Genomic DNA, 24968 nt, shown 5'->3' with positions numbered 1-24968 from the left:
AACCAATGGCACAAAGCACTTCCCTCTCTCTAGTGGGAACTGGCAGCTTGCTCCACCACTGTTTCCTCTCAGATATCCCCCTCATGAGGAGTTGGGAACTGTACAGCAGCTCCAGATCCTGGGGCCTTGTAGCAGCAGCCCAGAACTGCCAGTGCACTTGAGCAGCTCCATAACAGCCTGTTCCAATTCAAGCAGCAGACTAGCTGAAGACAGGGGGCAGCAAGTTTCCTGGGAGCTGGAAAAAATGTTCCTAATAGCCCATGATATGATGCAGCATTTTTTTCTTTTTCTTTTTCTTTTTTTTTTTTGCCAGTATGGGGCACTGAAACTAAGGAAAGAGCAACCTTTCTCGTGCTATTTTTGGCCATCTTAGAGAGAAAAAAATCTAATCATGGCCCCTGGCTTGTCATCTTTTCATGAAAGCAGCATAAGCCAGAGCTCCCAGCAAGCCTTATAAAACTCCGGATTTACAGGGGACCTTTCATCTACATCCATTTAAAATGTTCCCTGCCAGGCAACTGACTATGGACGGAAATCATCATTTGAAAAGATCTTACTTTAAGGACTGTACACAGTCTCTTAAATGCTGCTTCAGTTCTTCATCCTTTTCATAGTATTCCAGCATGGTGTGTGCATCATCATGGTGATAGCAATAGATTTTATATGTGTCTTCTAGTGGGCCTTTAATCTGCAAGAACACTTCCCCTGTTAAGGAGAAAAACAAAGCATGTCAAGTCAGACAACAGCATCTCAGAAGGAGTTTTATTATTCCACCACATTAGCCGTGAGCTAAAAAGGCTGGCTTCCACTTTACTTCCCTTAGAAATGATCTTGCGTGTTTATGTGCATTATTTATTACATGTATTTCTCAGCTGCTCATCTTTGTCATAGCCAGGCACCATTATATCAGTGTTAATGCACAAAAATTCCCTCAGGGGAAAAGCATGAAATCTCTATACCTCACACCCCTTCAAACACAACCTCCTAATTCACTGCCCCAGCTTAATGCCCCTTCATTGGAAAACACACAGGAGAGCTTAACTAATAAAGGGAGACCATTTTTGTATCATGGGCTGGCTGGAGGGATGAATGTAAGCCTGTTAGTTTTCCTTTTGACTTTTTATCATGAATATGAACTTAAATGGGTAATAACAGGAATAATGACTCTATCTTCCATTAGTCATTTCAATTTTATCTGTTTTGCAAAACCTTGAAATGGCAATTGTTATGACCTAGAATAGAGAATTTTCTCCACATGACAGAAGAAAAACCTCCAACCCTCCCCTAGTTAAATAAAACCACCATGGATTACAGCCATTTTTCTATAATATCTAGGTGTATATACAGCTGAAGAGGGAGAACACCTCCATTTCCAGTCCTCCACGCCACCATTTTCCCATAAAGAACAGTTGGGAATTTTAGAGGCACTAAAGTAGTCCTACGCTCATTTCCCATTTACTTCTGGAGCCTAATTCTCTCAGCCTAAAACTCCTGTGTCTGTTTCTGTGTATGTAAGAAATCTGAGCAGGGAGAGCATGCTTCATCTCTTCTGCTGAGGTATTAGTTCAGTTCTTACACACTTATGCAGCATCCTTGGAAATACATACAATAAACAACAGCAATGCTGAAAACTCCTGTCGGGCATTTACTGAAAATTATATCTATGTGGCAACCAGTCCAAATAGATGTTTATAAACATTCCTGTGGAGTTACAGCAATGCTTATTAAAGTTAAAAGCTGAGCACTGCATTAATTGGGAGCTCTCTATTCATTCACAGAGCAAGCACTGAGCTGTCAGGCATCCTGCATGTTTCATCCTGACCGGAGTGTGCTGTTCCATAATACATTGCATTGAACTGCTCCATCTTAAAGTGAAAAATGATTCAGTTACCACAGTAACACAGCCTGGGGTTTTATCCCCTAGCAGTGAAGGTTAACTGAGCTGTCTAATGCATGTTGGTTTCAGGGTGCAAATAAGGGAAAAAACAATGAGGAGCTAAGACCACCACAGTACATTTTAGTTACTGTAAGGGCACAGTCAAAAAAGCACCAGCATCCTATAGTTAAATGCTCTTTAGCTGTCTTCTCTGCCTTGTGCTTACTGCTAATGCTGATGGCTAACAATGCACATTACATCCTGGCTTTCCCATGAACTCTATACAAGTCTTTATTAGCCAACAACCTAAGGGGAAACCTTAACAAGCCTTAACCCCGATCCTGCATGCTTGGCACCCGATTCTAGAGATCATGAGCTCTCACAATTTTCACTAACATTAAGCAGAGCTCCAAGTGCTTAGCATGATCTGTATTATGCTAAGCCCTCGAGTGAGGTCATGCTTTCAGTAGGAAAAATGCAATGTAGCCTCACAGCTCATTTCAGTGTATACTACAGGCTGAAAATTAGCTTCTCCAGAAGGAAAAAGCTGGGCAAGTTCTGTTCACTGAAGTACTGTGCCACAGTGACAGATACTGCCATTGATGCTCAATGATGAGAAAAATCATGTGCTGATTTCATGAGCAGGGCCTTTTAACAGCAGATGGATTTCTCAAACCTAAAGCCCATCTTAGTTCTGAGCTGTATGGGCCAAATCAGATGAATTTTGGGCATATCACTGTGGGAGCTTGCTTTATGAACCAAAATCACATTGTATTTGGCACAGCTTTAAAAATATTCTGAGAGATGCAAAGCTCCTTGATGCCTTTTCTGGAGTTGGTCATCAGTCTCAAAGAGAAATTCCTAGGAGGAAGACTTGAGCAACAAAGCAGTTTCTCCCTGTTGCTCTCAGTGGTGCTTCCAGGACACACACAGCAGTAGGAGAGGGAGGAAGGAGTCTAAGAGCTGAAGCTAAGTCTTCATATTCCTCCATATACAGAGGAATATGAAGAATATGTACCCAGAACAGAGAGAAGAAAAAAAAATCACAGAAGAACTACAAAAGTTATTTAACCTATTTTAGCTCAGATTAGGAGATGCGTTTTGAAACCAATCACTCATTAGTCCTTATTTCCCATGCCTTGGCTGTGGGGTGGAGCAGTCACAGTGATACAAACTGGATCCCTTTCAGGATGATAATTACCAGAAGACACACTCCAAGGGCACATCCTGTGAAGTCCAAATATAAGGGCTGTCAATCAACAACATGACATGCCCTTATGTTGCCCTCAACATAAGGGGTATGTGAATCCACAGGCACAGGCTACAAGCTGAAGTAAGGCCTCTTAAAATGTATAGTGTGGATGCCATCTCCTTAGCAGAAACTCTCACTCTGCAAGTCTGCTCCTATTGGACATTACCAGTTGTCAATGCGGACATAGAATAAAATGTGGAGAACACAGACTAAAATAAGACATGACTATGAACAACCACATTGTTTTTCTTTCAAAACAGTGAATTATTAGTTCTTTTGAACCTCACCATGACTGGGTTGCCTTCCAAAGCAAGATACTTCAATACAAGATTTTAAAATACATTAAACATGACAGAATTTGATGAGTGTGCTTTTTCTATAGACTGGATTCAACAACTTTTACACTGAAGATCCTGAAAACAAAATTATTACTTTGATGTACTTTCAGAGGACAATAAACCTACCAACTTACTGTTTATAATGATGCAATTATTCTCCCTATTTTTGTCTTAGCCTTCGGAAGAATGTCTCACACCTTACTTGACAACCTTTTTCCTGTCATAAGTTAGCCAACTCTGTGATCAATGATCCCATGCATTTTCATGGTTCTTTGTATCATTCTGGAGAAATACACCCTAATAGGTGGATGAAATTGTTTGTCTTTACTTTTGAATGTGGCAGGGAACTAATAGAATGATTCTCTTGGCTGTGAGAAAGGCACTTCCTGCTAGAATAGAACATTGCTTATTAAGAGTGTGACTCATCATGATGCACTTTTACTGAAATACTGCCAAACAACACAGACGCATCAAACTACGTTAAGCTGTTGCCTTGGCAAACCAGATTGAGACATGCTAGAATTAATACTTTTCCCAAGCCACTTATGCTTTAATATCCTGTTTCTTAGTAAAGTGGCAACCAATATGTTTTACCCAATTATTTGAGAAAAGAGGGGGACTTTTTATAAGGTGTTACCTGTGGTATGTGGTCAGGTTAGGAAATAAAGAACTTCTCTTGACCTCTGAATCACAGCTGGAAATTTTTTTAACTGAACTGTTTAATTTTTTTAATTAAACTGACTTTGCACTGAAGCAAATTCAGAATTCCCACCTGACCCCTTAAGGTAGCTCACCCTAAGGTGCCTCTGCACTGACAAAGCAGTCATGGGAGAGCTGATGTGTGCTGGTAACTTCTTAAATCTCTCCAGCTGTGCCAGAATATCACTTGAATCATAGCCTTAATGTTCATGAACTGACCTGCAGAACTTGTGACTGCTGTGATATATTCACCTGCTTGCTGAAAATACCCGTGATCCCTGCAGACATTCCCACACAGAATCCCACAAACTTCAGATTCATTGCATCTTTCTCTACTGTCTGTGTCCCTTAAAGCACATTTAACCACCTCTTACAGGAACTGTATCACCAGTAGATACATGTTTCAAGTGTGGGTTGGGGTTTGACATGCTTGTTATTCCACACATTTTTAATGCTTTTCCTGAATGGTACAACTCTGAGTAAGCAAAATAAGAGTTTGAGTAAGCATAAGTGGATTTAGGTAGGCAATATAAAACTAGATGAAACAGATCTTAGCAGTAAGTTGTATAACTCATTGCAACAGGTTTTACTCGTTCTAAACCCATTTTCTTCTTCCTTCCTTCCTTCCCCTCAGCATCCAGATGGATGGGGAAAAAAACCTTCATAATCATACAAATACAGTACAGCAAGTGGACAGGTTTCACATGTCATTTTTTCTGTGTCATTTTGGACAGCTTCTAGCATGCCAACCTCTGCGAGGGGTACGAGCTAAGTCTGATGAGATCAGAGGACAGGAGAGTGTTATGTTTATTCTTTCACATAGCTTTGTAGAACTCAAGAGGACAGTAAACATACCGATTATTTGCATGGGTGGTTCCACATCTGTTGTGGCTTCTTCCAACAATGACAGCAGTTTGGCTGATAGCTGATGGACCAATTCAATGTTGCTAAACAAGCCATCCACGTCAAAGCGAGCAATCTAATGGAATACAAATATTAAGCAGCTACTGGCAAAGGATAAAGAAGGACGTTGTGCATTACACAGCTTCTCTTGCAATGCCCTGAGTGTTCAACACTCCAGGAAGCACCACTTCTGCAAAACCTCATATAAACATCCTCCTTGTGACTTCAAGGACACATACACAATTTTCACATTAGTGTAATATGGTTGACGCAGTGGACAAAGTGTATGTTATCAAGTGTTTTTAACCTTATTTGAACTATCCCTAATCTGAAACTGTTTACCTAGGAAGGAAATAAATATTATCATCTGAATAAAGAAAAGATCCTTAGCTGGCTTTGAAATGTTTGTTTACTTTCCCACTGGGGAAAACAATAGTTGACAGTGGGTTTGATTCCCTGATTACCACTCATTATCAGAGGCCACTACATAAACTGGGAGCTTGGCACTTTGGTGCCAGCTACCAGGTATACAAAGACTTCTAGATAGCTGGTGCCATTTTAAGTTAGTTGTCCTATAAATCCAAAGTCAAGATCATATAACTTCCACTAAAATAAACACCTTTCTAATTCAGAATGTTAATGCAACCTAAAGAACTTCTTACAGAGCCTGGGCATACAACATGGATTTCACTGAATTGTATCCATTTCTACCAACAGAAAATTTGGTTCTGTGTTCCTACTCATTTTGGAGGAAGTAAAAGATTTCCAGGACACGTACTTGTCATTGCTCAGAAGGACAATAGTTACAATTCGGGGATCATGGGAGATAAACAGTGCTCTTACTGAGAACAAAGACAAGACCAATATCATCACCCATAGATACTCTCTGAACCTACCTCTCCATTTGGAAGAGAATTGCTGATTTACATAGCAGCTTACCAGATGCCAGGAAGATCAAATTGCATGCTATTGTAACAAAATCAGAAATACGCTTTCAGTACTGATGCAGTTAATTTCTTTATAAGCATTATAGGGGCTAAAACATGTTCTATCCATTTGGAAATATGAAACAGATTCATTGCCTAGACCAATTTTCTAAACACATTATAAACTTTCAATATGGTAGTTTATTGGACAACTAGCATTAAAAACATATAACATTCCTGAAAGCCTTTCAAAAATGCAGAGGTTATTAGATTAAGACAGTTATAATCTCTAAATTACTTTTCCTGTGTATATCTAGCACAGGACTTCTGACTTCCTCTCCGGCATGTCTACATAGTATTTGGAACTACGTCATGCATGAGCACTTCCACACTTCAGCACAGTGACAAAGGACAGAACCAAAAAGAATGCTTTCAGCTGGGTGAAAAAGAGCAATGGAATACGGCACATTTTTCAAAAATCTCAGCCAGTTCAACCAGGGAATACTCTTGCTCAGTGCTGGCCAGGCTGGGGAGGAAGTCAAGTGGAGACTACTTCTAAGTGGATGAACAAGTAAGGGAGGAAGAAGAAGTCAAGAACTCCTTAAAGTTATGTCAGCAGATGCCAGCTCTTCTGAAAATGGGTTGGAGCAAATTCTGACAGAGTTTTAAAGAAGCAAAAATGTCCTGCAGGAGTTTTAGCAGCACAGGTTAAGAGGCACTGCCAGTGTCATCTAAAGACACTTTGGCATCTGCACCTGTATTTTGTCACCAGTTTAATACAAAACCCTACATAAAGATTACATGGGTTAAGGTCTGTTTAAAATTATTTTTATTCTATTTCTGCAGCAGATATAATTTGTGCAGCCTCTGTGGATGCTATGTTTCAGGCCTCACAAACATAAATCTTTCTCTGGACAATCTCCTCTATTTCCAGCACCATTTTTCTACAAATTGAAATACTGTTGAGGAAAAGGTGCTCTTTGAAGTCTCAGCTGAAAAAGAAAATAGGTATCATTGGCCTAATAAGGTCTTTTCCATGAAAGGTAGTTTATGAGCCTTCTTTCTTAAATGTACCTCTTTTGTGTGGAACACAAATATCTCAAGTCCTCACTGGCCTGTCAAGCATGGTATTTATCCACTACAGCTGTCTGAAAGGATGGATAAAGTTATCTTAACAACTGAATTTAACCTTCTTGCAGAGGTACATGCCATTCCAGTCTCTACTATGGAAAAAACCTTCATTTTGAGGTACCAGTAAACATCTGCCATGGCACTTAACAAGGGTTATAACTACAGAGCAGAATGGAGAGCTGGAAGCTGCTGCTGCAGCCCATAGGCAGGGATATAACATCCAAGCTGGCCTCTGGACAAGTACCTCGACGCAGGCTTTACGCAAGTGCAGCACAAGTGGTCAGGAGCATATCTGACCTTCCACGCTCCTCACCAGAGCCCTGACACATCACGTCCCAGAGCGCTGGCTCCAGACCCGCTCCCAGCACCACGTCACTCTCACGCTGACACTTGTGCTTGCATGGAGGTTGTCCGCAAGCAGAACATGGCTGAGCTGAGACCTTGGCATCACTGCCTCATCCTCCGCCCCCGGCACTCACCTGCATGTTTCTCAGGGGCTGAATCACTTCCTTGATGCAGAGATCCAGGTCGCTGATATAGTCTTTCTCCGTCTGCAAGAGTTCTGCGATGATTTTCATCCTCCTGGCCATCATGCGTCTGCTGACTTCTTCTTCATCTTCTTCATTCTCCTGCAGTGGGGTGGCAGGGGTTGAGGACACCGCCTGCGGAGCCATTTTTTCTGGAAAAAAAAGGAAGAGATTGTGAGGAGCGTCATAATTCCACATGCTCACCCAGCTTGCCCTGCATGACCATGGGTGGTGGACAAATGGCCATGGCAAGCAGGAAAAGAAGCACAAGAAATGGCAAACCCAAATCAGACTGAGTATCATCCCATCTCCTTCTTCTAAAAGTGGACAGGGGTATGCCAAAGCAAGTCATCCATTTGGCATTAAGGGGATAACCCATCACCAGCTCCCCTGGTTTCGTTGTTTGGTATCGGGCAGAAATTTTCTGTGGAGAACGGGAGAGTCTAATTCTTGCCACACTGAAATTCAAGGATAGCTGATGCCCTTCTACTCCTTTGGAAACAGCCGTGGTCTGACATCTATTATGATTTGAAGGATGGAAAAAAATGTGCTCCCGTTTACCATAAAAAAGCTTCACAATAATAACCTTTGTTCTGTACAATGTAACGTTGAGTCTATTCATGGGAAATTGAGGACTGCAAGTACTGGATGACAAACTTTCAAGTGAAGACAATGTTACTAACAATGATGGTGAATCCTCCAGTTCTGTTTAAAAATAATTTTTTTGAAAGAGGCCAAGGAATTCAAGGAGAATATGAGAAAACCTTTAATGATCAATAACAACTGTTTCTTTGAACAGCAGAGATCATAGAGATTAGGACATTCTTCACTGGTTTTCAGTATTTAACACCTAGGATGTCTGATTTGTTTCAAATGCAGGAAAATGCAAGTGACTCTTCTACAGATGGGTAATTTATGTACATTACAGGACCTGTACACAACCTATTTATCTTTAATGATGGTCTTCCCACTTGCTGGTCTGTAAGCTAGCCTGCAGAGATCCATGTCAGGTGTAGAAAGGACACTGACAATCCATATTTTTCATTAAGAAACACACACAAAAAACCCAAAAACAAAAACCCAAAAAAGACCCAAGTTGAAGATTTCAGAGGCTATTCTGGTGTTTTTCTGCTAGCCACAAGATGGTGCAGAGTACCAGCAAAGATGGACATATCATTAGCATGCTCAAGTCTGCATCACTCAGGCTGAGCTTTGACAGCCCCGGCTTTTATTGCTCAGTAGCAAAGGATGGGAATCTCTGCTGACGGTCAGACTGCTACACCTTCAAGTCAGCTTCTTGTACAGACTGTACTGAAGGAGGTAATAAAAAGCAGGTGCTTTGCTCACTGAGGATATTGCAGTCATTTGAATTGATTGTTAAGGGTAAGGTCATGAGCACTCCAGTGAGCATTGAACAGCACAACTCACCCACACGACACCAGCCAAGGGGGTAGAGGACAGCCCACAGCTGGACTTGTGGGAGCCAAGCAGCATTCAGGACAGAGGGATTTAGGCCATCTCCCAACAAGAGATGTAAAATACAGTAAATCAAATATATAATCTTCGCCCATACCTTCCACACTTATGCTGACCACTGACAATCAGAAAGGACAGGTTTTTTATTAATGACTCTCCCACCAGGTTTTCAAGTGAGACTGATGTGACTACAGATAGTTTTAAATGGCTGCTTTTGGGACAGCACATCTGTCTCTACATCATTAGTTTTAAACAGTGAGGACCAAGAACCTAAACAGACCGGGGTGGGGGAATAGAAGGCAGATGAGATGGGAAGCTGTTTTCTCAAACTTCTTTGTATTTAGATACACTTTTCAGCTTGCAGTTTTTAGCCTTGAAGTTTGTGTATAACACAGGCATGAACATTTTGTCCTCAAGTTTGTACAGAGACAATGAAATGGAAACATGAAGAGAATGTCTCCCCTCTGCAAGGCCTTGGCTATCAAAAGAATTTTATACTTAACCTTGCCCTGGTGAGTTTTTGCTGGTGTGAGTGCATGAACTGCACAAGAGTTTGCACTGCTGCAGAGCTCATCCACCAAAGGTGCTGTGTGCTGAATATTACAGACTGTGCCCTTTAGTGAGGAGGAGAGCAAAAGTGGTACCAGTATCACTTCACAACTCCCTCGGAGAAAATTACTGCTGGGGTTGCAGAACAGGACCACCTTGCCTGCTGCTGACATGCTAAACCAGCAGGTACTTTTTTTTCTAAAAACTTACAGTATGTAACCACATTTATAAATTCACAAGGAACCATATGAGCAATCCATTTCTATTTCACTTTTGCACTAAAATAACGATTTTTCTTGAGATTGGGTGTGAAACTGTTTGCATGCATGTAACTATGTGTTAGAGTTCAGGGCAGCTCCTGAGAAAGCTCAGAGAGGAAGATCTCAGAAGTGTAGTTTTGTCTCAGACAGAGATGTTATAATATCAGATGGAATTTTAAGGTAAACACAAGATGCTGTATAAAAAACTTTCTAATCTTTTATACGGGTGGCAGGGGAGGCCATTATATGAGCAAAATAAAACCACTCTATTTCACTTCAGGCTGGAAGTCACAATCCCTCGAGAGGCTGTTTTTTCAGTTTGTGTCATTAGATAGCCCTGATCAAATTTGATTCTTGAATTATGTCAGGGTTCATCTATTATCATTATTGCATGATAGATAATAATGCCAGGAAAGCAAAATTATTCTCAACAGGAAGAAGTAATCACGAGAAATATCAGTTAGATGCTGTTTCCTTATAGAAAACATGTTTTTTAATAAATGTTTCCTTTAGTTAAATGTAATATAATTTTCCATTTTCATTCAATATGTTCACTTTTTCATTTCAGGCATATCTGTCTCTATACAATGCAACAGCAAGGTCTTGAAGTGATGATTACAGCCAAAGCATATGATTTCATGTTCAGCTGATTGCTTTTGACCAGTTTGAGAACATTAGTAGTTTGCTGAAATCCTTGTGGAGTAAGTGCAAGTTTAATGATTGCACAAACAGTGAGTTAATATCTGGAATATAATCAGACTCATTTCTACCTAGTAATGTGTACCAGCCCTGGAACAGTTGAAGAGAGGATTAGCAGAAAAAGACATAGCTGAGGATTAACTTCTACAGTAAGAATTTGACTCATTTGTCCTCAGAGATACCAGGTACAGAAAAATGAAAAAATAGTCTGTTGAATAGATTATTAAACCATTGCATCTTAATCCCAGTTTACAAAAAATTAACTGGTACTTTTAGTGGACATAAGAACAAAAACTAGAAGGCAATGTTTGTAATTAATGCTTTTGTAGTGTCAGCTATCTGCAGGAGTTGCCTTTCTGGAGGACATTCCTTTGGAGATGACTTAGGTTTTTCAACTGTGTATTGCAGTACACGGCTCTAGTTGCACGAAACAAGAGGTTCATTATGTGATGACAAGGACAAAGAAACCACATGTCTTACAAAAGCAGTTTCTTGCAAGTGTGAAGTCTAAAGATGTCCCCCAGATGGAGACATCCCACAATGTGGTTGAGAGCACGGAGGAACAGAGCTTGCAATGTGCAAATGCAGCAGCTCTCTTCTAGGCCCAGGGCAGGTACTGGGGAACTGCTCCAATCTGCTTAAAGCGAGGAGAGGCAGCTTTGCCTCAATCCACAACTGCAGAAAGGAACCAGGCTCTAAACATACCTGAAAGCGAGATTAAAACACAAACGAGGTTAAATGTTGGGATCCAGAGCGATAATGTGACTTTATTTTCCATAAAAAAGGAAAGAAGGAGAGAAAATCAGAAGAGCAGGAGAATGCCAGAATAATTACAAGAAGCACAGGAAAGGGGTTACCACCACCAGGGGTCCAGCGCTGGCTTGCAGGGTGCGGCGGGGGAGATCCGCGGGGGTGCAGCGGGTCTTTCTCCGATGAAGCCTCTCCGAGAGCAGCCCAGTGAGCCAGCGAGGGAGCAGGGCCGGAGCAGCAGCAGGACCAGAGCGGGATGGGGAGCATGGGCAGCCTCATTGGAGCAGCCAGGACAGCGAAGGACAGCACAGACAGCAAAGATTCCAGCACTGCAGCGCAGCCCCCGGTGACAGCTTAGGCGTTTGCTTTTAGAGGGTTTTGAGAGCAGCAGCTGTCACATCCACTTCATGAAGTTCATTGGCCGGCTCCCTGGTGTATCAAAAAGTTTGCTGCTTGCTCGCTTAATGTATCAAAAGTTTGCTACTCACTGCTCTGTTGTATCAAAAGTCTGCTGCTCGCTTAATGTATCTACTAAAACCTCTATGAATAACTTTCATCAGGACGCCTCATTTTCTAAAATAAAGCAGCTTCCAGAGTTTTTGTTAAAGGTAACTTAATACTTTAATTTTCAACCCTTAATCTTCAAAGAGGTAATGGAGAAACATTCCTTACATTTTACTCCTTCACTACAGAGACCCTCAGCAAGTGACCAGAGGAGCAGCCATAGCAGGCCTGCAAGATCTCTGTGCATAAATCTGCCTGGTTTGCATGCCTAGAGAGTGAGCAGCTCCAAGAGGTCTGTTCTAGCCATCCTTCCTCCCAGGTAAGGTGCTCTGATTGGATATCCTTTCTGTGAGGACCCAGATTTCTCCCCATCCAGTGCTTCCCATGCGGAACCAAAGGAACTAGCACAGAACACAGGAACAAGTACAGTGATGCTGGTGCATGGAGTGAGTTACAGACCTTTTTGTTACCTAGGCAGCATTTGAAAGATGCCAAAGGAACGCGAGTTCTGCACTCACACTGTGCAAATACAAGGATTTTGCCTGGCACAAGGGACTGGTGAAGGCATAAGTTATCAAGGTATAACAAACAAATTACAGAGTTACTGTGTTCTCACATGTTAAACATGAGTTTTGTATCACCCTGGATAAATTACTCCTCTGTGAAAGCAGGTCCTCAGATAGCCTTTACCCCCAGATAACCTAGCAATTACACAAGGGAACATACACCGACTTTTATCAGCTGGATTTGGGAATGAAATGCAGGCAGCCGAGTCCAGACTGCTGCCGTGGCAGCTTTCCTCTCCCTCCTCATGCTGTCGCTCTGGCTCCGTTCTCTACATGCCTGCATCCACTGCAGGAGCAGTGGAAGGCTGCAGGGCACTGACACACTGGGATCCATGAAAGTGAGGGAGCCTGAAACAGGACAAGCAGTGGGGAAAGATGGAATGTGACTCTATGTGCAGAGGAAGTGCATCCCATTAGATAACACACCAGAGATGTACTCCAGATGCCCCTCCCTTTGTGAGGGACCACATGGGGTGTCCTTACAGCTCCCACCAGAATTCTTACAGTGCAGCAGGACGGTGCAAACATGGTGCAAATTAGGGCACTGAAGACCAAGTTGGGCATTGAAATAGAAAAATATTGGGAGGGGCTTGAGGAAAACCTTTTTTTAATTTTACTGAGAGACTCACGACAGCAGCATTGTTCAGGAGCAGGTTTGCTGTGCACAGGCTGTGAGTAACACATGCAAAAAGCCCTTTTTCTGAACCCAGGCAGAAAACACCACAGGGCCAGAATGACCTTGCACCCGTATTCCTGGGCAACAGGTTTGCTTATAAAATCTGCATCAGAGACTTCCGTGCAATTAGGTCATTCAATCTTTGATCATTTTTCTGTTCCATAAGGTACAGAGAATATTTACATTCAACGTGCAGGTTCTTTCTTCAATTCCTTGACAGCAGACCGCTCTAATTATGTGTGTGCTGACAGGACTACAGAGAGCTCCCATGTGACCGTGGTGGAAGGGAAGAAAGCTTATCATTAGGTGACAGAAGAATGCCCTTATTGTTAGCTCCAATACTTACAAATAAACCTTCCCAGGGTGTCATATACCGGTATAAATACAGCACCCCTGTGGCACTGAGCTAATATGTTAATAGAGCAGGAACTGAGAGAGGGCTGTACCTGAACCACTTCCTCCAGCACACAAGCACCTCAAGATTTGGCATGGATTAGCTGTATGAACTGTGGCCCACGATGCACAGTATCCCAATTAATAAAATGTTTGCTAATATGCTCACAGGAGGATCTATAACCCTCCTTGTGTCCCAGTCTTCCCTTTGGCTGCAGCTCCCAGTTCTACTGTGGTAGCTCCTGAGACGACTCAGCCCCACGGCAGGGCTTGGTTGTGCAAAGTGCTGTGCAAACACTGCAGCACAAAATGGATTCTGCTCTGAAAAGATGAGCTCACTTCCCAGCCTGACAGACACTGCAATAAGTTCAAGGAATAACTCCAGCTTTATTGCAGCAGAACTTAACAGAATTAGATCCCCCGAGCCTAAATTTACATGGGAGAAAATAGAAGTATTTGTTAGATCGTGACTTCACATCCCAGGGCACAGGAGGGAGAATTTTCATCGAGCCATCTCCTGCACGTCAGGAAATAACCTGAAATTTTACTCCTTACTGTTCTTTAGCAAGCCAACTGCTCCACGGATCAATACATTCTGCAGTGAAATAAGATATTATCTGCATTGTAGTCCATAGAAAGTTAGCACAAAGCAAATAAGGAACTGGAGAGTGGCACAGAGGATCTTTACACCTGGTGGGAGGTGCAAGAAGCTGACATCATGGGCAGCCCATGCAAGAAGGAGTGGTGTTCTCTGCAAGCAGGGAGGAGGATGGGATGGAGAAAGGTGCCCTGCTTGAGGTGGAGCAAAGGTGGATGAGTTGCCTGTGGCTGAGCTTTTGTACACCAAGGGATAATAGCTTTCCAAGAATTTGTATAATTTTTCTGGTTTCTGCATCATTAGTTAGTCTCATAACTCCATTAGACAGAGAAAACACACAGCATTCAGGGTTCAGACATGAGCTCTGAGGCAGTGTGTTGTGGTAGCTGTGTGATTTGAATCACTATCTAATACAGATATGTCCCTGATGCATTTCAAACTGAAGTGTGTGCAAATCATTTACCAGGGCAGTTGACCCGTTCACAGCCAAAGTTGTAAGGGAGTTAATATGTCATAATTTGTAACACAGTGTGATTTTTTGAGGCATTAATTGTTTCACTGAACACTGCAAATGTGATCTCTGGTTCCTTCAGGAAACTCACTGCTTTCTATAGCTCATTTTTCACAGTAAGCAAAAATTTGGCATACAATTATTAACAAAAACCAGCAACCTGCCCAAAACCTAACAGATAGTGAACTACGCTTCAAATGCCTTTTCATGGTGTGCCCTTTTTAGTTAATAGCCTCTATCCCCATGACACACTGTATAATAATCTGCCCTGATCTTGCAAATATTTATGTGCCAATAAGTGCATCAAGCAAACCCCTTTTATTGAAATACACAGGTACTCACTGCAAGTTTTGGGTTAATTCAAAGACTGATCCCAACATTGATACAATACATAAATATTAATATAGTTTCTTTTAAAGCTTCTACTGATGGATTTTCACTGTAGAAAAGATAACTCATACCAGCTAACCAGCCACAGATAATACATTTGAAAAGAGAGATGCTAAATATCACTTTTTGTTTTGAAACTTCTTCATTCCTCTTGAAAGAACACACCTGCCGAATTTTCTAGTGAATGTAGAGCAGAGCAATGCATAGAAATGTCCCAGGAGCTCTGCCTTAGCTCTTATAATGATCCTTGATATTATTTCTGCATCTCCACCACAGATGCTAGTGAATATATCGTCCTCAACCCCACTCTTCACTCTTCAGAAAAGTAGTGTCCACTTGATGGAAGAAATATATATGGCCTGATCAAGGTATTCCTGGACTCTTCCAAGTATGCAAGTGTAATCTGAGTTCAAATGACTGCATGGTTTTATCGTGAACCTGGCATTTGATGGCAATCACCTTATTTTCCCCTATCTAAAATGGGGCTGGCAGGCATTTGGTTATCTCACAGGATGAGCTGAAGTACGGACACGAATGCTTGCCAAGATCTTTGAGAATATTATGGTTACTTTGCATTTTATTTCCTTTTTAAAAAGAGTAAAGTCAGGAAATGTTGCATGGCCATTCACACCAGATAAGCTATTGAATAGATGCATCTACTAAGTCATTAACCATGAAAATGCTTTCTTGTGTCTTAAAGAGTCCTTAATTTTAAAGTGAAAAACACTTGCAGAAGTTTTCACCTTTGGCAATGCCATTGTGCACTGCTGTTTGTAGACTGACAGAACAAACCACCTCGATTACCCTGGAGATCTAGAGTGAGAAAGGAGAAAGCTCTTTCTCACTTTTCTTAGAAAACACTGGTCTACTGTTTAAAACAAAACTTAAAAGAAATCCAAGAGCAGAAATTGAATTCTTAGGAGTTTTTATGCCTGACTGCTTGCTCTCCTGGGCTTTTTGTTTTGTTTTCTTCACAGGCTTTTATTTGGGGCCCTCTGTTTCCACCACACTGAGCTGCATTTTGAGCATATACTTCAGAGCTGCTAGCAATGGCTGTGGAGGGCAACAGCCCGGTTCCTACTCAGGGAAACCTTTAGAGTCTGCAGGGGGCTGGAAGAGCCCTCGAGAGGTGCCTCCCCTACGCTCCACCTTGCAGAAATGTACTGCAATGTGAGGCAGGCACGGGTGTGTAAAGACACCCTGAGCTCTGCCTAGGCTGCCTGCCACTAGCACACAGCAGGGTCCTGCAGCCCCTGTGCAAACCTGCCCCACTTATAGGAGATTTCCTTCTGCAGGGCTTGCTGCTATTGCATCTCTCTTACATCCTTGGCTGTGCTAATACCTACCCCAGGTCTGCAGATTATGTGTTAGAGAACATATTAACAGGAGCCAATAGAAGGGAGAGGCAACTAAACAGAACTTTTCCCACAATTTGTATTGGAAGCAAGTGCAAATTACCATTTGTATAATTTTACAAAGCATTTACCACTCTAGGGTGATCAGAAAGTCCCGACCAGGTGACATACAACAGACAAGCTGTCACCAACAGAGCTGCTGGTCTTCTTAACAAGAACGGAAAACTCAAAAGCTTTGTGCCAACAAAACCACTTCCTTGCTGTAAGCTGCTTTGCATCCAAGTGCTACGAGGAAAATGCAGAACACAAAGGTGTACAACCACAGCACATCGTCAGTGCTGGCAGGCAGCACGTTAGGTCCGGGATCCGTGATCGTTATCAGATTCAGGCAGGTCTTCCTCAGAAAAATTTGATCCAGGTCAGGCCTTGGCACACAACTGCAATTCTGTGGCGGCTGCAAATATACTTTATAGCAATTTCTACCGCCTTTGTATTTTCACTCTGAGGACAGGTAACTTCTAATCCAATGCAAAGCCTGCAGGTACCTTTGTAACCCATCACTGCTTTTCTCAAACAAACACAAGCAAACAGAGTGAGCTGATACCAGCCCGTGCTTTGCAATACGCGGCTGTGGCAGCCTCAGCATGTGGCAGGAGCTGTAAAGCTGGATTTAGTGTCTCCTTGGACTGCTGCCATAAACATAACCTCACGCACTGCCATGACTTCCTGGGCTTCCCCACCGCCTCTGCTTCATATTTTAAACAGGAGGCATTAATGGCTTGAATGCAGCTGACACAGGACAGAAAGAATTCACACTTTTTTGCTGGATACTTCTCTGATAACCTTGACCTCACCTGGCCAACCCCATTTAGGAGTTAAAATCTGCTGGTTTGATGGGACCTGTGCCATGAGCTTGCCACAGCGATCCGTGCTTGTGCCCTGAAACACCCCTGCCAGATTCCTGAATTGTGGGCCTGACCTAACTGAGTATTTTTCACCTTCTCATTGATTAGCTATCATGAGGAGGGAACAGCATAATTGATGAACCTCTCTGTTCTCAGCATATGCAGTCCCCATAGAAAACCTATTCTTTTCAGGCTTATTATTTTATTTTCCGCTTTTATTGTCTCTCTGAAGCAATGCTACTTCCTAATTAAGTGCATCAAAACCACAATACAGCAATCCAAAGTATTTTTCTATTTTATTTCCTCATAAAGGATTATGGTTGCAAGAATGACTGTCACTAAGCAGTTATAGCACTATTAGTAATACACACTTATAGTATAATAATACTCAAACCCTGTTGTTCAAGACCCTGGAAACCCACAGATATTCATCAGCTGGTGTTCCAGAGCACTCCCATAAATTGCCATTCACATTCTTCATGCTTTTCCTCAATTTGTGGCATCACATTTAATTTTTGATTGACAAACCCAGTACTGACATACTTTACTACAATTTGAGGTCCATATGCAATTTGGTTATTTGAAAAGCAACTCTCTCCATAATCACAGAATGGTATAATTTTCATCAGTATATCCATCCAAACATGTATTTGGACATACTTTAGTTCAGGCTTGTACAATCTATGCAACAGTTTATAGACCACAATATTTTTAATTGAGAAAAAAAAAAAAGTCCTTGATGCTTCTAATGACTTGGCACATAACCCGCTTAATGCGACAGCCAAAGACAGGATGGAGCCATCGTATTTTCACATTACTGTTTGTGTTGCAAATGCATTCTGGTGAATGAGAAAGATTTTGGTTGCATATGAGTTTTGCAGGCACTCACCAAAACCTTCAATTATATTTTGTGTCCCGTCTACAAAACACCATTTAGAAAAATTAGGGGAGACATGTCACAGCCTGGAGGTGGGGGGCAAGGCTGAGAGGCCATTGCTCATTCCAGCTGTGGGTGTGGGGGGGCAGAGCCTGCCATTCCCTTCTTTATCTGAAGGCTGGAGGGCACGGAGACACCACCCCAGCTCAGAGCATCCCTGGCAGCAGAGCACCAAACAAGCTTCCCCGGTACCTTGCAATTTCTGGCTGTACTCTGTCCTGTCGGATTGACTCCTCCTCAAGTTGCCGTGGTCCCCGGCGGTGCTGGTGCTCTCTACCACGGGCTCTGTCCTCCTCCTCTGCCCCATGTACAGCTTGTTCCTTAGCAGGGTCAAATTCCTCTTCCTCCCCCCGGTGCCTTCCTTCCCCGGACAGTCCATGCTCGCCACGGACAGCCTTGCGTGCTGCTGGTGGTGGCGGAGGGGGGACAGTAGCTGGGTTTTCAGGGAGGTGGCCTCCCTGCCCAGGTGAAGGCTGGTTGCCTTGGGCTCGGGTTTGCAGCAGGGCTCGCCAGGCTCGCAGGGCCCCGGGCTCAGCCCTGCCACCTGTGCCGGAGCAGCTCCACCCCCGGGAAGCTGCCGCCCCGGGCAGCGTTTGCATTCACCTGCCCTGTGTGCGAGCGCCTGGCGGGGCCGCTTTCAGAGCCAGCCCCAAACCGCAGCCATTCCCGGCCTCTCCCTGCCGCAGGGCATGCTCCTCACCCCGCCGCAGGGCTGCCGGCACACAGGAGCGGGAATTGCCTCCTCCCGGCTCTGGCAGGGAGGTGGCAGAGCGTGGCATCTCCCTCTGTGCCCTCTCTGCACTGAGGGCAGGTGGGCGCAGAGAACAAGGCCAGTGGGAAGGGCAGGCCAGCCACCCACTCGACCCTCACTCTGGCAGCCTGGTCAGGACCCCAGCTCCCTGCATATCAAGTTGCATCTGCCAGTCTCCTGACCCCACTGAGAAGTGCAGCTTTTGGGCTGGAACTCCGGATCTACAGGTTTGAAAGGAGACCAATCCCCCAGGACAATGAAGGAAAGGGCTGAGAAGGACATGAAAGCCCCTCTGGGAGGCAGGAAGCAGCATGGAGCTGGTACTTGTCTCAAACCAGGCTCTGTCCCACTCTACACTATGCACAGAGGGACCAAAGCCAAGGTGAAAGCCTGCCAGGGGCCTGTGAAGGATACCACAGCCAGCCACCAGGCTGTGATAGCCAGGGGAGAGGACACCAAAACACCTGTTCATAATACCTCTGGATTAGCCCCTGGAAGAGACCTTATTATCCTGGCTGTTAGCAATGGCCTCTGGCACACATGTACTGTCTAGTGATCCTCTGTAGCACTGGTCTAATCAAGCTCATGTCAAAACAGCAGGACTTGCTGGCATCTAAGCTTGGACCGGGCTTATCCTGGGAAGAGCCCCAACATCCATCAGCAGCAATCAGTGCTGCTGCTGTGATACCCAACCCTGCAGCCCTCGCTGCTGTAAGAAATGCCTGGTGGGAGTCCCGTGGTGCAGCTTAATCGGTGTCAGTCTCACGCACAATTATTGCCACAGCATCTGCCAGGGGACACAACAAATGTCCCTCTGACAGAGGCTGGCAGAGCGTTTGGCTTTAGCACTGCCACGCTATGTCCCTGAAGGACTGTCTAGTAAAAAACAAGCTGGGATGAGACGTAGTAGTGTAACCTCATTTCCAAGTTTTGGTTTTTTTTTTTACAAAACTGGTCCTGAAATGCAATCTTCTCATCAAAGCCCTTCATTTCTACCCTGTAGTGAAAAGAAGAGGTTGTGAAACTGTTAAGCAACAAACTACGTCAAATTGCAGCACCATGCCAGTGCTGCACAAAGTGTCCAGCCCAAACACAGCCTGGCAGAGGAATAAAGTGGTGAGGGGAATACTGGGAAGACTTTGTGCTCACACAGAGAAGTCACATATTACATAGGCAATTCATGCGTTACGTCCTGCCTGCTCTTTGATATTTCCTAAGAAACTCTTTATTCTGCAAGTCAGACCACAAAAGTTCCTTGAAAGGCAAAGCAGTGGTGACAGCAGGGAGAGGCGTAGGCAGGGACAGACTGGTGACACACTTGTGACAAACATCAAAGCTCTAGCAACAAGTAGTACACAGACTAAAGTGAGAGTTAGGGAAATCAATCAGCCAATTTCCTTACACTGGGGACTTTGGGAGGAGCTTTTATTTGAAGCAATAGCTTGGTATTCATCGAGGGTGGTAAAACTGGTTTAAACAGTCACCACCCTGACTGCCCCCCTTCCCCAGATGAATTTGTTCCCATTATTGCTGCAGGGCGTAAACACACATTTGAGACAAGATGGAGGGATTGATCTGGCAGAAAACTCCTTCCCTCGCCCCTTTTCCCTGGGCTATTTTCCATCTGGATCTGTGCTTCTGATTAGTTCCTCAACCAGCTAAGGAAGCAGTTGTGGCAGCATGAAGCAGGGGATGACGCAGGGCACATATGAGCAGCTGTGGGTAGGGCTGATAGTTGCTTAGGCCAGAATTACCCAGAGAAGGTATCTCTCCCCATCAGGATTTCAGTGCCATGCTTCCCAGAAAACAGAGGTCCCATCATTTGAGATTAGATTTCATTATATTTATTTAAATTAAAATGGTTTGGGGGAGAACTGGGGAATGTATCTTGACTGGCTGAACATGGAAGAACAAACTTAATAGAATTCTTGGCATTGTAAGTTCTGGCACATGTGCAGAGTTACAGCCAAGACAGGATATAGTAAAGTTTGCTCAGGTGTTTATTACGACAGCAATCTCCCCACATGCAAAAGTTGTCTTCCTCTTCAACTCAGTCACAGGGGGTAAAAAAGTACGTGTTCATTCAGCAACAAAATTGTTATGGGGAAAGCCAGCTGTAGTTGCTGCTGCTGTTGTACTTGGAATGGTTTACATGGCTTTAGCCAGCAGCATTATTTTGGAGGCAGCCAGGAGCCCAAAGTAGGCCTTACACCACAGTTTAGAATGTAGATGAGAACTTACTGCAACCTTAAAATATCTCCTCTATGCCACCCAACATAGGAAAGGCTGAAAATACCATATCTTCTGTGATACTCCAAATGAGTGGGACATGGTCAGGACTGGTGGCTTCCCTATCCCGTTTGGAGAGAGTTTTGCAGGAACTTTTTGAGAGACAGCCAGGTTTATCCATCATCACATTAAATCCCATCATGGATTTACACCAGTGGGCTATTCCTGGCAATCAGCATAGGGATTACCTAAAAACAATCAGATGTGTATTTGAGCAAGACCTCCTATAAACTCCTATTACTGTTTGCTGATCTTTACTGGCTATAGCAAAATGCCACAGAAAGCACGGGTCAGAACTGTGTGTGAAGCATTCACTGCCATGTACAATAGTATGAGCAACCCTCCCTCAATTTCAAATTATTCCTGCTCTCTTCTGGCCCCATTAGCTATTGACAGAAAACAGTACCAAAGTCACTAATCCATAAGACAAGAGGAATATATGGTATCTACGTGGACAAGATGCTCTTTTTACAATGAATGTGGAAATCTCTTTTACTACTCTGTTATGCTCAATTCCACAGAGCAAACTGGAATCCAGTTGATGCGAACACTCACAGGAGTTATTTGCACGGAAGCCACCCTGCTTAAGAAACAGAACAGGTGCTGGTGTCAACACAGAAAATATTGGCATTGTGTTCCCCAGCAACTGTATTGGCCACATATAAGAGCTGATTGTTGTATGGTCAATGCCAACCTTTATCTCAGTCCTGAGCTATAAATGAACCAGAAGCACCATAAAGACTGATGGCCATTAAGTAAGCAAACAGTTATTTGTTTTCTTGTCATACCTCACAGCTGTTACAGAAGATTTCTTTATAACTCAGGATCCCAGAAGTTATACAAAAAATACCGGTGTGGGTTGATTGCTGTGCCTGTTCTCTTTGAGTGGAAGCACAGACCACTGCTGGAGTCCTGCGGCAGTGGCATGAGATTGGCATTTCCAAGTTTGCTCGCTGCAATGGCCAGCACAGACACCAAGGAAAAGAAAGTCTCAGTCCACAGCTGCAGAGTGACTTGCCAGTTTCACCTGTATAAAAGGATCACATTTGACAGGCAGTGGAGAAGCAGAAAAGTACCATGGTACTGCTGCAGAAAGCTGTCCTACCTTCCCACAGGTGGAGCATGACAGCAAAGAGTGCAGATGTCTCTGTAGCTCCCCATCTCCATACAGAGAAGCCTCAGTGCAAATAAAAGCAAGACTGTACCTTGTCACTGAGCCTGTATGCACGTGTCATAGCAAAGATGTCTTCTGAGGGACAAAATGTGGAGGCTTTGATAAGAACAATCCTGTGTAAGGCCCAGCGAGGACTTTGAGCACAGGAAAGTGGCTGGTACGTACACTCTACCTGTTTGCAACAGTACTGGTGAGATAAGAACAGCATGACAGGTGAGGAAAAAAGCAATAAAAAGATAAGGCTTAGGGATAGGTAAAACTGGAGTCTACACGCTGATTTTTCACAATGAATGAATCAAAATTACTTTGAAATATACATAGGAAAAAACTTCAAACACATTTCAATAGTACAAAAAGAGAAAAAAGCCTGTCTTGTAGGTGAAAAGTTATTTAGTGTGGCAGTCTCACCTTCACTCCTACTGTTGATCTTGCCAGACTGGTGATTCCTGTAGAGAAACAGTTCTTTAGAAGTAAGTGCACAGTGATAATTTCTTTTAGCCCTGTCTACAGTGTTTCTTGTCTAAATATTTGTAGGAAAAATTCATAAAGTACATGCCTGCTGGGGCTCAGGCTAGGCTGTGGATATTTCTAAGAAGGAATGGCTCAACCTTTCAAGATATGCAATCTATCTCCTCCGACTGCTGTGATGCTTTCTTCCTCCAAACAAAGCCTCTGCTCCAGTTTACACACACAAAAGGCTGACGTGTTTTCTGCCTACAGAGGGGGACCCATCTCTCAAATTGAAACACCTGCCAGAGAGGAGAAGGGATGCTGAGAAAAGGGGCGGCAGGGCTCAAAATGTCCTTGCAGCGCTGTGGATTTGTCACTATCCAGGGCTTTGTTTAGGTCTGATAGGCTTGGAGCTGGGCCAGCTCCCAAAGGGGGACATCTAAGGGCAGTGCTGCTTTGAAAGGGCTGGGAGGTGAGAAGGAGAGAGAACTTGCCAGGAAACTGAGCAGCCCTTTGATTTCTTCAGTGTTACAGCCGTGTAATTTTCTAAGGAAAATAACCTGACTCTGTTGATCAAGTAGATGGCACTGTGATATCAAAGCTAATGAGGAAAGACAAGCAAGAGAGCGAGGCACAGGTAAAAGAACAGAAAGATGATTCTTCATTATTGGTGTGTTTCAATGTAAAATAAGAGGGCATAGAAATTACCAAGATAAAATATTTTCTGTAGAATTCTTTGAGAACCTTATGTCTGGCAATTCACAAATCAAGAGAGGAACGGAACCTAAAAATGGACTATCATGAGCAACTGGAAAGATTTTCCTTCTAGGTCTCTGTTTTGAATCATTATAAATTTGCAGCTTCACACTAAAATTTCATATTTCCAGACAGTATTTTTATAGCTGAACTGGAGCCTTTTTTTTCCTTTTTCTCCATGTTCCTGTTTGTGCACATTTGTGAAAGAATGAATGAAAGAATGAACCAGAGATTTGGTAATTTTTGTTTTGTGATGGGGGAGTTGCCTTGGAATAACAAAGATAAGAATCTTAAAAACATTAAGCTTCAGTTCATATACACAAACAAGTTTAATGGGAGTTAGGGTAGGCTGAAAACCCTTGGTTCACAGAGCTTAAAATTAACTCAGTACAGCTGCCTAGGAGGGAAGAAATGGACATATCTGACAAAACTAGACTCAGTCGTGGTGTCCTGGCCTCTTGATAGGCAAATCACTTTCTAGGCAGAGGTCCAGAGAAGTAAAGTCTGGCAAGCGAACCTAACACACTTCACAGGGGTCCCTAACAAAAAGCATGATTAAAAAAGAAACAAACAGCTTAGACAAAACAGCTCAGACAAACAATTTATTCAGGGAAAACAGGGTGTAAACTTAAAATTTTCCTAACAGTAATGAGTATTATTACTAAATCCAAATTTTGCATAAATACAGAAGATCAGTCTCTTTAAAGCAATTGGGTTACTGAAGTGAGCTCACTGCTACAAAACAAGGGTTCACAGTCTGACCCAAGGTACTCAGTGTCTTTGGGATAGGAGCCTCTGTTTTTATCCACATTGAGATGGAAAGGAGTGTAACCTGATAAACCTAATTCCAGTTACTGAAATACACAATGATTCCTTTCAGTTGGATGACGCAGTCTTCATTGCCATCAGGCATCCATCAGTGAGCAATATACAAATCCATATGTGAGTTGGCTGCTTGTAGACATCCTCTGCCAAATCCAGCTGTGCCAATCAAAGAGGTCACCGACTCCAATGGTTTGTCATCCTTGTCCTGCTGAGGACTCAGTGCAAAGATCTGCAGGAGTTGTTCATGGCCCTTAACTTGCTTTGGCTGAAAAGCAGCTTGAATAACTTAGCCCAAAGTCCCTAAACTGCCTCAAGGTAGCCTTGCCTGGCTTGATCTGCCCTAGGGAGCACTGGTTCCAGCTGATCCACTGGCAGGTGAGGGAGATGGTGTTGGCTGAATGAGAGCACTGGCCAGCAGGCCCAGGGAGTGATCTGTTCCACCGAGGTGGCTGTGCAGGGAGAAAGCCTGGCTGTGACTTTTGCACACAGGTAGCAGCAAAAC

The 24968-nt window shown here is 43.4% G+C and overlaps 1 protein-coding gene and 2 long non-coding RNA genes across 4 annotated transcripts in view; 1 reads left to right on the top strand and 2 right to left on the bottom strand.

Moving 5' to 3' along the window:
• Positions 1-18700, bottom strand: part of ARHGEF38 (Rho guanine nucleotide exchange factor 38) — a 39295-nt gene extending 20595 nt beyond the window's left edge. The window contains exons 1-4 of one of the 2 annotated variants that reach the window (XM_064417114.1): positions 18414-18700; positions 7605-7804; positions 5021-5144; positions 558-705 (exon numbers count right to left, since the gene is read on the bottom strand). In XM_064417114.1, coding sequence (XP_064273184.1) covers positions 558-705; positions 5021-5144; positions 7605-7804; positions 18414-18600 — 659 coding nt within the window. In that variant the 5' untranslated portion in view covers positions 18601-18700. Of the gene's footprint in view, positions 1-557; positions 706-5020; positions 5145-7604; positions 7805-11493; positions 11805-18413 lie in introns of those variants that run through there. The other variant, XM_064417115.1, reaches the window with a different exon arrangement.
• Positions 11854-22398, top strand: LOC135298941 (uncharacterized). The gene is made up of 3 exons (XR_010360992.1): positions 11854-11994; positions 12079-12209; positions 21783-22398. It is a non-coding gene; the product is annotated as an uncharacterized LOC135298941 (long non-coding RNA).
• Positions 20722-22492, bottom strand: LOC135298942 (uncharacterized). Its single transcript, XR_010360993.1, has 3 exons — positions 22367-22492; positions 22050-22288; positions 20722-21449 (listed from the first exon to the last, which is right to left on the bottom strand). It is a non-coding gene; the product is annotated as an uncharacterized LOC135298942 (long non-coding RNA).
• Between the last annotated feature and the right edge of the window lie 2476 nt (positions 22493-24968).

The sequence above is a fragment of the Passer domesticus genome, chromosome 4 (assembly GCF_036417665.1).
Source record: "Passer domesticus isolate bPasDom1 chromosome 4, bPasDom1.hap1, whole genome shotgun sequence".
Classification (NCBI taxonomy): Eukaryota; Metazoa; Chordata; class Aves; order Passeriformes; family Passeridae; genus Passer; species Passer domesticus.
Note: the sequence above shows the minus strand (reverse complement) of the source record. Positions and strands in the feature narration are given on the sequence as shown.